General features: G+C 29.9%; 1 protein-coding gene across 3 annotated transcripts in view; it reads right to left on the reverse strand.

The window, feature by feature from the left end:
- LOC100211449 (calpain-5) overlaps positions 1 to 18,115 on the reverse strand; it is a 121,648-nt gene that overhangs the window by 13,939 nt on the left and 89,594 nt on the right. For all 3 annotated transcript variants that reach the window (XM_065789046.1, XM_065789048.1, XM_065789047.1), the window contains 4 exons: positions 17,544 to 17,621; positions 16,508 to 16,685; positions 15,534 to 15,659; positions 14,632 to 14,828 (listed from right to left, as the gene is read on the reverse strand). In XM_065789046.1, the coding sequence (XP_065645118.1) occupies positions 14,632 to 14,828; positions 15,534 to 15,659; positions 16,508 to 16,685; positions 17,544 to 17,621 (579 nt within the window). The remainder of the gene's footprint in view (positions 1 to 14,631; positions 14,829 to 15,533; positions 15,660 to 16,507; positions 16,686 to 17,543; positions 17,622 to 18,115) is intronic.

Genomic DNA, 18,115 nt, shown 5'->3' on the forward strand with positions numbered 1-18,115 from the left:
AGTTGAGAAAAAAAATGTTCTAGATTGTTAATATTAGAGAAACAGCATAAAAGAGGAATTTGTTAACAGATTATTGTAATCTTTTAACAAATGCTATTATCACTACCTACAAAAAAGCAAATCTAAAATTAAAAGACCATATAAATAAAGGAGAAAAACAAATTTTAACCAACCGTGAGGTATATAAAAAAATTGAAATAATCCTCTAACTGTTTTTTCACTTTAAAAAAGACAACAAGGAAAACTTCATTAACAACCCATCTGTGCACCTTTTGAACCCTTCAAAAACCCTTCAAGGTAGGACGAATTACTCAAGTAATTTTAACAAAAATTAATTGTGAACTTAAAAATAAACTTATTTTGAATCAATGGCAAAGTATGCAAAATGTTGTAGACTGGTTTAAAAAAATCACCAATAAGCACTTATACAAACTCCTAGTTTTTGATGTTAATGATTTTTACCCTTCCATAAATGAAAATACCCTCAACAATGCTATGAATTTTGCTAACCAACATATCGTTCTCAAAACGGAAGACAAAACATAGATAATACATGCAAGAAAACCCCATATCTTCAACAAGGACAAAACATAGATTAAAAAAAGAGGTGGATTGTTCGATGTAATGATGGGGGTATTTGATGATGCTGAAGTTTGCAAACTAATAGGTATTTTCATACTGTATCAAATTTCACAGCATTATAACAAAGAAGATTTCAAACCATACTGTGACAATGGTCTTGCTGTATTTAAGAACAAAAACGGTCAGCAAATGGGTAAAATCAAAGAGCATATAACAGAAATTTATAAAAGAAACAATCTTCAAATCACCATTTAATCTAATTTAAAAATTGTTAACTACCTCAATGTTATTTTAAATCTAAATAACAATACGTTTCAACCATATTTTAAACCTGATAATCAAATCAGGTACATCCACTCTAATTCCCACCACCCACCAAACATAATAAAAACAATCCCTTGCAATATTGGACTAAGATTATATTCCATGTCAATTAATGAAATATTCTTTAAAAAGGCTATTCCATCGTATGAAGAGGCTTTAAAAAAATCAGAATACAAGTCAAAACTTACCTATCAATCACAACTAAATCAAAATCAACAAAAAAAGCATCATAAACGTAATATCATTTGGTATAACCCTCCGTTCAGCTTAAATGTCAAAACAAAAATGAGAAACCATTTTCCAGCCCTTATCAGCTTTTTCCAGCTGGCCACAAGCTACATAAAATATTCAACTGAAATTCTACTATGATCAGCTACAGTTGCATGCCTAACCCAAAATCTGTCATAAATTTGCATAATTTCTAAATTTTGCACAACAAAAATAAATTAAAAACCAACCAATGCAACTATGTAGATAAAGCATTTTTCCCTTTGAACAATCAATGTTTGTTTAACAATATTGTTTACCAAGCAGCCTTAAGTTCCAGTCATCATGATAGTAATTAAAAAGTATATTTTGGCATTTAAATAAAGATAGGCAAACCATCTCAAATCATTTGCACCAGTTAAGTATAGATATGATACAGAACTATCTAAGAAAATATTTTAAAAGACAAAAACATAAAGCCAATTATAGAATGGAAAATTGTAAAACATTGCAAACCTTGCAATTTAGCAACAAAAATATGCCACCTTTGTCTCTACGAAAAATGTGTTATTTTATCACATAGTGGAAAAAACCTACTGAATAAAAAAAATGAAATTGTATCACAGTGTCGAGATTCTAAAAATTCTTATTACCTTTATTTTTTACAGGAGACTAGTAAAATATAATAGCTTTTTGTTTTTTGATTTGTTTTTTACGTAGATTTGTTAATAACGCCAGAAGTCATTCTACAGTAATTTTTGTTTTTGTAATGGTTGGTTTAAATTTTTTGTTTGTATTAACAATAGAGAGAATCTGATGATTGCCTTCGGGCATGAAACTTTAAATTCTGCTAATCAGTTATTTTTATTCATCGAAATATATATATATATATATATATATATATATATATATATACACATATATATATATATATATATATATATATATATATATAGTTTTATAACATATGCTTCTGATTGCGGTTTGATCTCTCTAAAACTATTATTTCTTTATACTTCATCATCAGATTCCCTCTATCATCGTACCTCTTACAACTACCTTAAAGCTGACTGGGACTCTTTCCATGGTTATCTGGCTGGCATGGAATCTTCAATTCCTTTTGACGATTTTAAGTCAAGCCTCATTCTTGTCCGTGGTTTTACTCTCGTTGTACTTCTACAATTTCCAATTGTAACCATTTCTTCCATATATATAACAAAAACAATTTTCAAAAAAACAAACATCTGTTTACTATTGCTAGAACCATTGTTAAAAGGTTTATTCTAACCCCAAAGTCTGCTATTCTCAGGTCAAGAAATCTCATATTTCATCTTAAAAATTAACTTCTGGAGAATCTATTACAGTTTCTATAATAAGGAGAAATCTGTTATTCTACCTCTCTTGCATGGTTCAGATTTTGTTACCTCACTAAAAGACAAAGCTGAATTGTTTGTTAAAAACTTTTCATCAGTTTATCTCTTGATTCCTCTTATCACATACTACCTGATATATCCAACAAACTGGTTGATCCATTACTTGACATTTGTATCACTCCAGCTTCTGTATCTAAAGTGATTTCCTGCTTTAACTCATTACTTCTTGTGGTCTTGACAACATACCTGTTATAGTCGTGCAGAAGTGATGTCCTCCGGTAATGTCCTCTATACTTTCAAAACTATTTAACAAGTGCTTATCAGAGTCATATTTTCCTGCATGATGGAACATAAGATAGTGGCATCTGTCATCCCTATTTTCAAAAATTCTGGAGAGCGACCCAGCGTGTCAAATACCATTCTATTAGTTTACTTCCTTTCTATCATAAGCAAGATTTTTGAGTTTTAAATTAACAAACAAACACTTAATCTCTTATCTTGAATCTAATAACCTACTTTCTGGTCGTCAATATGGTTTTCAATCTTCTCATTCTACTGCTGATTTGTTAACAGTAACAACACAAAGTTTTTATCGTGCATTACATAATTGTGGAAAAGTTTAGGCTATTACTTTCAACATTTCTAAAATCTTGATAAAATTTGGCACGCGGTTTTCTCCATAAGCTCTCTTTTATTGTGTATCAGGTAATAGCTTTAGGATTATTGAATACTTCCTTACCGATCATAGCATAAAAATCGTCCTTGATGGACAGCACTCTACTTCATTTCCTGAAACTTCAGGGGTTCCTCAAGGTTCTATCCTTGGCCTTACACTTTATTTTATTTACATCAACAATCTCTTAGAAATTCTCTTATCTAAGGTGGCATAGTTTGCTGATGATACTACCATTTGTTTTTGTCTTGATAAGAAGCTAACACTCTCTGATTGCTTGGAGGGGGCATTTGAGCTTGAAAAGGATCTCACTTCTGCTACAGCATGGGGCTTTCAGTGGCTGATGAACTTTAACTCAGATAAACCTTTTACTAATCGCTATTGCAATAATCTAGATTTTCTTATTTTTATGAACAATAATGTTGTAAAATCGTAAAATGAGTTATATTCTAATCTTTGTCTTCTAGGATTACCTCTTACTTTCGACCTTTCTTGGAAATCATATATCAAATCCATCGCAAAAATTAGCTCCTGCTAAGGTTGCATCTTTTTATCGTGCTTGCCACTTTCTTACTTCAGATTCTATTCTTTGTCACTATAAATTTCAAATCCATCTTTGTATGGAATACTGTTGCCATATCAAGAATGGGACTTTGAATGATGCCCTTTTTCTTTTAAACAAGGAGCAAAAATGCATTGTAAACATAGTTATACCCTCTCTTATAATGGGTTCTGCTCTAAAGAGCTAGCGTCTCATTAGATTTACTAAAATTCAAAAAGTCAATTAATTCTTTTACTGTGACTGTTCCTAAGTGCTCAAAATTTTTTTTTTGTTTAGTTTTTTCCTCGAACATCAGTGGAAATTGCTCCCTTCATCTTGTTTTCTTCATTCATATAATTTGCAATCTTTCAAGTTGTCTGTTAATTGTTATCTAGATAATGTATACATAATTAATTTAATGTTGCTCTGTTCTTTTAAGAACATTGAGCACTCTATTTTGAAGAATACATTTAAATATTTTTTTGTGTAATTAGATTTATTATTATAAAAACTTATAATAAAAAATTTAAAAGTAACTATAAAAAACAAATAGCATTTTTTAACTTTTTTCTAACTGAAGAAAACATTTTTTCTGATTCGCTAATGGATTTTTGACTTTTAAACCCTAATTTGACCTTTTTACCCTAATTTGAATAATATCAAAAATAATGAAAATATAAAAATATAAAATTAAAAAAAAAAAAAAATTCAATGAGTTTGTGCATTTAAAATAGAGAAAAATTTATTTATTGCCTCTGCAGACCTTAAAATTTATTTCATAACAAAAAATAGATATATAATAGAGAATATAATAGAGAAGCTGAAATTTATTTACTAGTTTCTAATAGTTTTAAAATTTATAAAAATTTAAAATAAAAATAATTAACTCTAAACCTCTTCAAGTTTAAAAACTCTTGAAGTTTTTAAAAAACTTTCGATGTTTTGTGCTCCTCATATTTTGCACAGTTCCTGGTGTTTTGAATAGTTCTACTCCTTAGTATTTTCAAAAGTCTCCTGTTATTTTATATATTATGTACAGGTCAGATCAAGTCAGGATCAGGATCCTCGTAATCATCTCCCTATTGGTAATATAAAAATCCTGCCGCCTTTTTAGACAAAAACTTAAAAAAGTTAACTCATTGACTTAGAATACTCCCATGTTTCAGGATTTTGGGTTAAGTAAATAATAGAAAAAATGTTTCAATAAAAACACTCATTTTCGGCAGACCTAACCTGCATTCAACTACCATCATAAAAGATCTCCTCTGCAAAGACCTTAGGAATACAAGATTTGTATTGACCAAAAATGCTATAAGATTTATGTTGACCAAATATTCTTTCTTCCCTCATCATCTCATAAGCCTAAATGTAAACCTGTATTTAGATTGTTTACTGCGTAGAATGATGAATAGTAGCGACACTACTTAAGATTTCTTAATGGTAGTTTTCAAGATGGTTTTCAAGATTTTCATGTTGCAATACAACATTTTCTGTTATCTTCTAATATGAAGACATCTCTTAAACTCAACTTAACGGGTTTAGATTTACTATTTCCATCAACAGCTGCAAAATATCAAAGTATTAATAGTGCCAGTGTAGTGATAATGGTTTAGATTTACTATTTCCATCAACAGCTGCAAAATATCAAAGTATTAATAGTGCCAGTGTAGTGATAATGGTTTAAATTTACTATTTCAATCAAACAGCTGCAAAATATCAAAGTATTAATAGTGCCAGTGTAGTGATAATGGTTTAGATTTACTATTTCCATCAACAGCTGCAAAATATCAAAGTATTAATAGTGCCAGTGTATAAGTTTCAATTGCTTTTAGTGTGCATATAAGGCTAGTTTTTTTAATGCTGTATCACAAATAGACAACTGTTTGTTTATTGTTTACGTACTCTATAACTAAATGCTTTACATTAATAAAGTAAATAAAATTGCAAATTAAATTTAATGAAAAACAATAAAATTCCACATGAAACCTTTTATAACAACTTTAGATTGATAAGCAGACAGAAAGCAACCCCAGCGCTTTTTTTTTTTTTTTTCAAAAATCTTCGCTTCCAACAAGGCTGCAAGCAACCGCTAATTAAAGTTGAAAGTTACTGGAAGAGAAAAGATGAAGATTGTAGAGCAAGATAACAGTTGACAGACAACTTAAAGGATTGCAAATTATATAAATCAGGAAAGCAAGATGAAGAAAGCGAATTCCAAAGAGCTGATGTTTGAGGAAAAAAACTAGATGAATAAGAGTTTTTAGAGCATTTAGGAACAGTCACAGAAAAAGGATAAGACTTAATTGAATGACGAGTAACACGAGAATGAATTTTAGTAGATGCGACAAGAGATGCTAGCTCTTTAGAGCAGTGCCCATTATAGTCTTTGTAGAAAAGAGAAAGAGAAGCAACATTACGACGATGTGATAATGGTTGGAGGTTGGCTGCAAAATGCATTTTTGCACCTTGTCTAAAAGAGAAAGGGCATCATTAGAAGATCCGCCCCAGATAAGGCAACAGTATTCCATGCAAGGCTGGATTTGAGATTTATAGAGATAGAGAATAGAATCTGAAGTAAGAAAGTGACAAGCTTGATAAAGAGATGCAACCTTAGCAGATGATAATTTTGCAACTGATTGGAAGAGTTAATCCTAGAAGATGAAGAGTAGATGACTCATTGAGTACATCACCGTTCATAAATATAGGAAGATCTAAATTATTGTGATAACGATTGGCTGAAAAAAATTGAGTTTTATCTGTATTGAAGTTCACCAGCCACTGTGAGCCCCATGCTGTAGCAGAAGTGAGATCCTTTTCTAGCTCAAATGCCCCCTTCAAGCAATCAGAGAGTGTTGGTTTCTTATCATGACAAGAATAAATGGTAGTATCATCAGCAAACAATGCCACCTTAGATGTGAGAATATCTGGAAGTTTGTTGATGTAAATTAAAAAGAGTAAAGGGCCAAGGATAGAACCTTGAGGAACCCCTGAAGTTACAGAATAAGAAGAAGAGTGCTGTCCATCAAAGACAACTTTTATACTACGATTGGAAAGGAAGGATTCAATAATCTTAAAGATGTTGCCAGATACACCAAAAGAAGAAAGCTTATGGAGAAGACCACCATGCCAAACTTTATCAAAAGCTTTTGAAATGTCTAGAGCAATAGCCTTAACATCTCCACCTTTATCTAATGCACAATAAAACTTATAGGTTATTACTGTAAGCAAATCAGCTGTAGAACAAGAAGATCGAAATCCATATTGATGGTCAGAAAGTAAGTTATTAGATTCAAGAAGAGAAATTAAGTGTTTGTTAATTAAGATTCAAAAACCTTGCTTATGATAGGAAGAAGACTAATGGGACAGTAGTTAGAATGAATCAAATCGTCCTCCAAAATTTTTGATGATAGGAATAACAGATGCCGCTTTTCAGCAGGCTGGAAAAAAAGACTCTAATAAGCAATTGTTGAATAGTTTTGAGAGTATAGACGACAGCTCTGGAGAACACTTCTGCAAAACAATAACAGGTATGTTGTCCGAACCACAAGCTGTAGAAGAGTCTAAGCAGGAAATCACTTTAGATACAGAAACGGGAGTATTACGAATGTCAAGCAATGGATCAACCTGTTTGTTGGCAATATCAGGTAGAACGCAACTAGTGGAATCAAGAGATGATATTGATGAAAAATTTTTAGCAAACAATTCAGCATTGTCTTTAGGTGTGGTGACAAAGTCTGAACCATACAAGAGAGGTGGAATTAAAGATTTGCCCTTATTATTAATACTATTAAAGATTGTCCAGAAGTCACGAGAGCCTAATTTTTGAGATGAGATACGAGATTTCATGAACTGAGAATACCGGGCTTTGGCGTTAGACAAAACCTTTTTACAATGGTTTCTAGCAGTAATAAACAGACTTCTGTTTTCTGGAGAATTGTTTTGCTGATAGATATGGAAGTAACAGTTTCGATTGGCAATCGCAGCAGCACAATGTGAGGAAAAGCACATTTGTCGACAGGAAGACGAAAGATTTCTACCCAAGGGCCATCACAAAGAAAACCACGGAAAGAGTCCCAGTCAGCTTTAAGGTAGTTGTAAGAGGTACGATAATAGGGAGATTCAGATGATGAAGAAGAATGAGATATTAGTTTTAGAGAAGCACCTAAGGGTGAATGTGGAGAAACTGATCACTGACTAGGATCAGAAACAAGACATAAGTCGAGTAGAGAAGGTAAATGATTCAGGTTGTCTGGAAAGCGAGTTAAAAAGTTGACTATTTGAGTTAGGGATTGAGAAAGGCAAAAGTTGTGGGCTTTAATGCCTGCAGAATCACTGACACTAGAGTCAAGCCATTTAGAGTGGTGAGCATTTAAGTCACCGACAACAACTATATTAGCTGATGGATAAAGAGAGAGGGCTTGGTCAGTATGATCAGAAATAACATCAAAGAGTGCAGTCTTGAGATAAAGGAGAGCAATTTAGAACAAAGAGAAAGGCAATAGAGTGAAGTGGTGCTAAACAAAAGCACATGAAAGAATAGTCTGTGGATTGAAACCTAGTTTCACGATAAATGGGTGAATTGTTACGAATGTAAATAAAAACTTATTGCTTAGGGTGCATTATTTATGTTTGAATCAAGTTCTCTTTTATAATTTGAGTATAAAACTATTAAAAAAAAAAAAAAACTTTATTACCAAATAGACACTTTCGGCATAAGCTCTCTTTTTACAGTGAATTTGAGAAAGTTTTCCTATATATCGAATATTCCCTTTCTAATTGCAGTATTAAATTTTCTGTATATATGTAAATCTATCATGGTTTTCAGGAGTATGACTGGGCTGGTCTAGTGTAGATCAGAGGTAAATCTTTTACGCTGGTTTCTAACAACACTCTACTGAACAACATGAACAGCACAAACTTAAGCATTACACCTATATACCCCTATGCACATTCAGCCTATTACACCATCTTGCATGCTTTTTGTTCTTTGATAGATCAGCTATTTTTGTTTGAACTCATCCTTATTTAAATAATATTTTCTTTTGTAAGAAAGTCTGAGGTTGGAATGTATATATAGATATGTATGCTGTATATGTGGCAATCATGTTTGGGTTATGATTTTAGAGTTTATATACAGTCATATACATACATACATACATACATACATATATATATATATATATATATATATATATATATATATATATATATATATATATATATATATATATATATATATATATATATATATATATATATATATATTAGGGTGATGCATGAATTACACAATTTTAATTGTTGAAATATTGATGTCTCACCATTTCATTTGGTTCCAAACATATAAATGAATAAAAATGTAAAATTATACGAAGATTGAATCATATTTAGGGGTAGCTCAAAAACTTAAAAATCTGAAAGTAATATCCGAAAATGTTGAAAACAAGATACATTACATTATTTGGTTTGTTTTAATCCTTAATATTTCAATATTTCATGCTGTTGTTGATTCATACACAACTCAGTATTTTAACAACTTTATCAAGCAATATATAAATTAATTTTGATTTAGTATCTTATGTTATAGTTTGACTTCAGCTACTGAAATTGTTGGATTTTGTTGAATGTATGTACAAATTTACTTTTCTTTTTAATACTCATACTTGTTTTTGTGTCTGTAGTGTACAAACAAACTCTAGCAAAGGTTGAATTTACACATTAATTCCACGATTTTGGACAAAAGGCAGCACATGGCAGACTGGTAGAGTGAGTGATAATAGGGGATAACAGGGAAAATAATTGGAAAACCTGAAAAGATTTGAATAAAATATATAGAAATATTCTTGAATGTTATTCTGTTTTTTAAAGTGTACTAAATCAGTTTAATTACCAATATCTTAGAGTATTAAACAATAAACATCATATTTATATACAAGAGTGTGGTTATACACTTATCTACATATTTTGCAATAAAATTAAAATAATTTCACTAATCTATTTTTTTTTTGTAGAAAATGGCAGATCCTCCAAAAACAAGTCGGGCAAAAATTAGTTTGGAAAATAGATTAACACTAAGTGCAACTGAGATGTGGTTGATTGGTCCAACAAGTGATGCACTATTAGGTAGTAAATTGCCTTCAACTAAACAAGCTTTGTCTTGATTTTTTTCACCAGCATGGGCGAGATAAATGTACTATCCATGAAAGTGCTGTTTCTGTCACACGAGAAGTAATGTTCTTTTGGGCCAAGGCAAGAATACCTGTCCGGGCCGAACACCATGTTATAAAAAAGATAGAAAAAATAGTTGACACTTACCAGAAGCTAAGAAAGAACAAGAAGCATTTCACTGAAACTCAAAAACAAAGTGAGTCTCGCTTTATGAATGAAATAGAAGAGTTATTTGATATAGCTCATGAGAACGCAATGAATATCATGACGATTGAAGAGGACAAGGAGTTTCTAAGAATGCAAAGAGCAGGAAGACAAGCATGCATGCTTGCAGTTGATAAGAAATTGTTTAAAAAGGAGAAGACAATAGCAGAAAGAAAAGCACAAACTGAGCAACGTGCAGATAGGGAAAAGATACGAAAAGAAAGATTTGAAAAAACTCCTTCAATGTGTTTGCCAGACTTGGAAGATGACGATATTGAAATCAACACTGAATCGGATGAATGTGAATTAAATGACAATTTCGAATCTAAAAGAAAGATTCTGAAGAGAAAAATGCTGAAGAAATCCAAAACCGCAACAATTATGTCACCAGAGCTTGCAGCTGCATTAGACCGAACAAAAATATCGGATCGAGAGGCAACTTTTACTATTGCTGCAACTGCCAAGAGTTTAGAACATAATGTTGAAGATTTATCCCTGTCGTTTAGCATTATTCGAAGAGCCTGAATTAAAAACAGAAAAGAAGCAGCTGCCCATATAAAAAGTGAATTTAATCCTGATATACCGCTAGTTGTATATTGGGACAGCAAATTACTACGAGACATTACAAGTTTAATTTAGGAAAAAGTCGATCGTTTAGCAATTTTGGAAACGGGAGAAAATACGGAAAAGTTGCTTGGAGTTCCCAAACTTGTGACCGCAATAGGTGCAGGTACAACATTTCAATATGCCTAGCTCATTTCACCATGCACGGTGAATGGCTAAGGTCTTCTACTGTATAAAAATGTACATGTTCCGAAAACAATTCAAGGTTACTACAAAAGAAAAGAAACCCCTGTTGGAGTTCAATCTGTTTTCAACTCTTCTGTACAAGTCTGCATGGTTTTCTAGTCCATTTGCTTCTGAAGCACCTGCTAATGATTTGAAATTAATGAAGAAATTTGAATCGTACAAAATAACGGGCGATGACAAAAAAAATGAGACTGCATTCAATTTAATTTTGCATGTACTAATACCATTAGCTGTATATATATTTTGTATGTATTTTATAGCAAATTTATTCTAGTTTTAAATAAAAAAAAAAGTAATTAAAATTCAACGATTTAAAATGAAAATAAACAAATCTAAGCAAGAGCTTCTCTGTGAACGTGTGTATGGATTTTACATGGACAATAAGCAAAATGGTAAATATTACACTTATTGTCATTTTAAGGCAGAAAAAAAACCAAAAGCAACCATTTACTGTGTAATTGAACGCGCATAAAATGGAATCGGAACTCAAAGAGTTAAAGTGGTCGAGTCGCAAAAAAAAAATGACAAAAAAGAACATTACCAAGCTGAAGACCATGTTTGACCACAAGGATGGCGTCTCACAAAGACAAGCAGCTAGAAAATTTGTTTACGATCAGTCTTTTATATGCAAAACATTGAAGAAACACACAGATATTAAATGCAAAAAAAACAACAACAAAGATTCCATTAAGAACAGAGTCACAAAAACGCAAAATAAGAACCAGATGCAGTTGATTATAAGAAAAATATGAAAATCACGATTGGATAATTGATGATGAATCTTATTTCACTTTGAAGCATAGCACCATTAATGGAAACCAAAATTTCTACTCAAGTAACACTGCTTTGACACCGCCAAGCGTAAAATATGATCCAGTTGAAAAATATGAGCAAAAAGTGTTGGTCTGGATTTGCGTTTCGGCTAAAGATATTTCTATACCTTTTTTTGTACCTTCTAAGTAATCACTCAAGCAAGAATTATACCTGAGCAATTGCATCAAAAAAAGACATGTTCCAATCATTAAAGCAAATCATCTAGACAACAATTACATATTCTGGCCTGACCTAGCAACATCACATTATGCAAAAACTGTAGTGGAGTATTTCAGAAAAAGTAACATCAATTTTGTTGAAAAGAAAGACAACCCTCCCAATGTACCTGAATGCAGGCCTATTGAGGACTTTTGGTCTCAATTGAAAGGAGAAGTATACAAGAACAACTGGCAAGCAGAAACTATTGATCAACTTTGCAATAGAAAAAAGTATTGTTTGAATAAGATCGACTTTACTGCCATACAGCACCTTATGGGATCGGTAAAAGGTCAAATCGACAATATTCGTAGAAATGGAGTAATAGAAGATAATTAAATATATGTTTTGAAAGCTCGAAAAATTCTCTACTTAATACAATTTTAATTTTAAAAAAATCATTTAAAATAAAGGAGCATGAAACAAAATAAAAAATTATTGAAAGATTGAATAACAAACCACAAGAAGACAACCTGAAAAGATTGGCAAATGTTAATGACATTCATTTGAAGTCGATTGAAGATTTTGTAACGTCAAAAACATTAGCATTCTTTCGACTTTTAGGAATTGATGAACAGGCTTTGCTTGACATTGATCCAGTTAGCTGGGACACAGATGACATTTACAAAAAGGCTTAAGACAGAGTGAATGGATTGAGAGTTGTTAATGACTGTGTTGAAAGAGGTGTAGCTTTAATCACACAGTATAATGAAATACTGACCAAGAACGAGGAGCAGAGACAATTTCTTCTGCACGTTGTGCAACAACACAGAGAACAATTCAAAACGGCAAAAAAATCATTACATTTTGAGGGGCATCAGGAGAGTACTCCAATGAATTGACTTTCTCGGATTTAATATGTTTTAGTCATAGACTTTCAGTACTGTTATTAATTTCAAATTTGTTAATTAATATGATTAAATTAGTTTGATTGATATGTATTGTTAATGCAAAATATGTGGCCTGACAGTGATATGATTATTTCAAAAAAAGTTCACGAAACTAGTTTCCGTGTAAAATTTCAAACCTATTGAGCTACCCATAAATATCATTTTAAAAAGCTGAAAATTTTTATTTAATTTTTTTATATTATTTGTTACAATACTAGAAGGTGAGACTTTCATATTTTGAAATTTTATTTTTATGCATCATCCTAATATATATAATATATATATATATATATATATATATATATATATATATATATATATATATATATATATATATATATAAATACTTTCCTTTGAGGAACTTTAGGTTAGGTATAGTATCAAGATTACGCTGATTTGGACCAAAAAGAAAACTTTACTTTCAGTAATTTTGATTTAGTTATGGTCCCAAGATTACAGTGATTTTAACTAAAGAGAAAACTTCACTTTAAAATAATATTTTTTCCCATTCTTTACATCATTTTTACATCACGCATTATATTATTGTGATATTACACGAAAAAATTTTTATTAACCAATCATTTGGCAGTGTTATTACAGCATTTCTCTAATATATTATTTATTTTCTGGTTTTCATATTATTACTATTATTAAGAAATTATTAAGCTATGTTATCTCACATTCTTTAATAAGCTTTTTTTTTAATTTCACATATACAATTTTTGTCTTTTATTAAAAATCTAGAGTTTCTTTTATCCTTCACTACATGTTTAAATCGTTTAAATGCGATGTCTTTTCCACATATTTAATTAACTTTTGTGATGTCTTTAGGATGTGCGAATTGTTCATTTTCTTACACTTTATATCTAATTATATAGTTATATATTTTATTTAAGTTTGTTATTAGTATATATTTATAAACTAATAGTACAACTTTATACTTCAGTTATGACAAAAACTCATTATTTTTTGATTGCTATGAACAGGCAAAAAATAATATTTTTTATCTCTTTTCTGTGACAACTTAGGTCTTATAGTAGCTGGTAAATTTCAAACAAAATTCAGTTGTTTACGATTAATTATTATCTCAACAGTTCATACTATATTGAATGACAACACTCTTACTATATCCTTGATTTTTTGACTTCTTAGATTATCACTACTTACCTCTCATGGAAGCCATCTCAACCTTTCATTTGCTAAAGTTGTCTCTCTTTATCGTTCTTGTCATTTTTTTACTTCTGATGAATACTGTTGTCATAAGTGGGCTGATTCTACTAAAGAAGTCTTATTTATTATAAACTTATTTTTGTTTAATTGTCATAAGATGGCACCTTTTTCTTTTTTCTATAAATACTACTAGTTTTTAAAAACGGACAACATATCATCACTTCACCAATCAAAATCACTTCACCAATCAAAATCACTTCACCAATCAAAACACAATCTTTTGTGACTGGTCATACAAACAAGTAGCATTATTTTATTGTTTCTGATTCTTGTATTGATTTAAGTAATGATTTGACTGAAAAATAATAGCAGCATAATTCTAACAGACTTAGGTTGAAGTTGAAAACTATAAATTTGGAATAACATAATGCAACTTTTGGATTCTTCTTTGGTTTACAAAATGTACGAGGATGACAAGAAGAACAAATCTGTACATTTTTGTCATTAAAAATAAGCATAATTCTAAATATTGTAGATATTTATTTTTTTATTTTTGTGTTGTTCTTAAGAAATATTGCATATCAATGTTTAGGCAAATGTACAAGGTCTTTTTAACGTTACACACAATAGAACAACAGAAACTAAGAAAACTGTAGAACAAACCTAAAAGCAATGTTTTGATCTGTGTACACACGAAGTAAAAAGTATCCAACAATACCAGCTTCGAATGTAGAAGGGATTATGACGTATCTACCAGGATCAAGATCAAATCTGACAAATATTTCCCTTGCATTACTAAAATGACTATCCCCAGCTTGATCATAATATTGATGTAATCTGTAGATGCGATTAGCTTCAACCTGTAAAGAAAATAACTTGTGGTAATCAGTAAAAAAGATTAAAAAAAAAATATTTTCCACACAATATTTACATTTTTATATACATATGTTTATTATTGATTTCATAACATAATTCTTACATTAAATTAAACAATTTATCACTTTTAGAAAACTTTTAGTTACATTATGCAAATAAATTTTTGAAAGATTGAAAACAAATTTATACATGCTTAATACGGTTGTATAGTAAAATTATTATACAACATAATATCATATTTAAAAAGTTATTTTACGCTGTATATTTATCATTACCTTTATCTTTTATCTTATTTTATCTTATATTTTCCTTTCATTTTATCTTAAAACTATATTTTTATATACAATATTATTTTATTATAACTCAAGACTTGAAATAATTTTTTAAATTAATAAATTTATTAATTAAAAAAAACTAAATTAAGTAAATAAAATTTAAACAAACCAAATAAAATGAGATAATTTAGGATTATGTAAACAAGTTCAACCTTTTTGAATCTAAACTAAAACCACTGCAAAACCCTAAGAAACTTTTTTTAAATTATCCAAAACTCAAAGAAACATATTTTAAATCACTAATTTTTCTTTACAATATTAAGAAATTTATAATACTTAAACTAATAAGATTTAAATGAAGTTTGCAAAAAAAATTTTCACTTAAATTTAAACAACCAATTTAATTTAACTCACTTTAAAAAGCGTAATACCAATTGTTAAATTTTCTCCTTTTCCTGACACTTTTTTCGACCTCATATCTGGCTGCATGAGACTTATAAACACTTCATCGTTGGATGTGGATGTCATGTCAAAACAAAACTAAATTTAAATATTTTTTAGTTTAAATAGAATTATAACTATTATGATTTTTTTTATAATTTTAATAACTTTATTATTTCATAAAATTTTATTATTGATCTATCATAAATTTATTATAGAAAACTATTATTATTAGGGTACTTAGGTGGTTAAAAAAAAGAAAGGAAAGGGGCATCATTTAAAAGAAAAGTGGGCTGGGAAAGAGATTGTCATACATCAGGAAAAACTATTTTTATACCACTAAAATTTAACAAAGTGAAAATTTATTAGTTTACAAACTTCCCAAATTATGTATGTTGCCAATATACATAAAAGTTTTTTTTTTTCCAAAATAAAAAAAAAGCTCTGCTTTTAATTTAGATTTGAGTTTTTTTTTCATAAGAGAGATTGTTACTGAGAGTGATTGCCAAGTTGTGAAGGAAATATTGTCACTTGGCAGAATTAATACATGTTATAAATAGTTGATTTTTATACTAAAAAAAAGTTAAAGTAATTTTATTGATAATTTTGGTCTCTTTTGGTAAAATTGTTTGCAGAATCACAGATGATGTCTCCTGTAATTTAGAAAAACTTTAGACAAAGTTATTATTTGTTTCAGAAATGAATTCTGCACATCTGCTCCAAAATGCTCAAGCAGAGAAATGGATTGAGCTTCCACATCTGAGCTTGAATGAATAAAGACATATTCAACACATCCCTGATAGTATTGCCACATCCCTACCTACCTAAGTACCTAGTACCTGTTTACTCGCCTAATCTTCTTATTTGTCAAAGTTCATGTTTTAAAGTTGTAGAGTTGAGAAAGGGGTGGAAAAATTAGAAAAAAAAAAGTTTTGAAACCAACTTACCTGAGGATTATTAAGAAATGTTTCTTTATTAGTAATACAGCCACCAGCACTCTTGCCTTCCCATTTACTCTTCACAGAACCTTCATGATATGTTTTATTAAAAGAAATAACTGATGTGTTTACCAATATGCAAACAGTCACAGTTGTAAAATACTTGCAAAAGTCGCCAAATGACATCCTAAATTTGTTGTTTAAACTTATAAAAAATGATCTTTACAAGTTAATGTAAATGCACTCAATTGTTTTCTTTTTAAATGATTTATTTAGAACAATTTACATAACAAGTGTTAAGCAACGTGGATTAAAATGTCACTTAACTAAATGCACTTAAATATAAAAATTGTCAATAACATATGCACTAAACTCTTATGCACACCAACCTTTATTTTACAAAACATGCTTTTTATTTTGGTTGCTGATATAATTCATACACAACTATAATAACTGCTTTAAGCATCACTTAAAATCGCAACACTTCAAATCACAACACTTCAAAGCCCACATGTAAAAACCTTTTCCAGGATCAAAAAATCTTTTTTCTTTTCCAATATCCTTTCTTCAACTATATTTCACAATAAATTTCGCACCTATTGTTCACTTTCCTTGTCTAAACAAATCCATGTTAGTGACAAACACACTACTTCTTGTTTCTTCATTACCTGAACAAACACTTTTTCTTGTCAATATGAACAACTTTCTAGTGTGTGTCTCAATTATAAGTTTTTTAACTTTTTTACTAATCATTTTAGATTTTAACTTAAATTGCGAAAATCTGACACATTAATTTTTGAAAAAATTAACATTTCAGCCAGAAAGGCCAGTAACTTTTCCTGATTGAGCCCAACAAATTTCACTACAGATTGTCAGCTATAATGAAAACTTTACAAATAAGGACGGACTTTACAAATAAGGACGGACTTTACAAATAAGGATGGACTTTACAAATAAGGACGGACTTTACAAATAAGGACGGACTTTACAAATAAGGACGGACTTTACAAATAAGGACGGACTTACCAAATAAGGACAGACTTACCAGAATTCTCCACTACTTTCATTAACTAACCCATACTTTTCTCGTTCTTGAGCACTTAACAAATTCCATTGTGGGGAACTAGAAAAATAAAAACAATTTTTAAAAATGCTTCTTTGTAGAAGGTTAATAAAAAGATTTATAAAAAAAGTTAATAAATATAAAGTAAATAAAAAAAAAAAATCATTCTTAAGAAATGTTAAGGCAAAGAAAGTGTTAAAATAAATTTAAAAAATGTCATAAAAAAAATTGAAAACTGGTGCTCCAAAAAAATTAAAGTTTCAATATTTGTGCATCATGCCCTTTTTCCCATTAATTCTAAGATTATCAAGTAAGACATTTTTTTTTATTTTATAATTTAGTTTAGCCTTGCCACCAAGCCAATGAAAAGTATAAAAGTAATCAATTACTTATATTATATAACAGCCCTAGAATGGTTTCTCAAGGGTTTACAACTTGTAAAATTAAAATGCTTATTCATACTACAAACAACAAGAGATGTGCACTGCACTAATTATTTAAAATTAGACCAGAGAATCAGGCGAAGTTTTCTTCTTAAAGTTTGAGATTTCATG

The sequence above is a fragment of the Hydra vulgaris genome, chromosome 01 (assembly GCF_038396675.1).
Source record: "Hydra vulgaris chromosome 01, alternate assembly HydraT2T_AEP".
Classification (NCBI taxonomy): Eukaryota; Metazoa; Cnidaria; class Hydrozoa; order Anthoathecata; family Hydridae; genus Hydra; species Hydra vulgaris.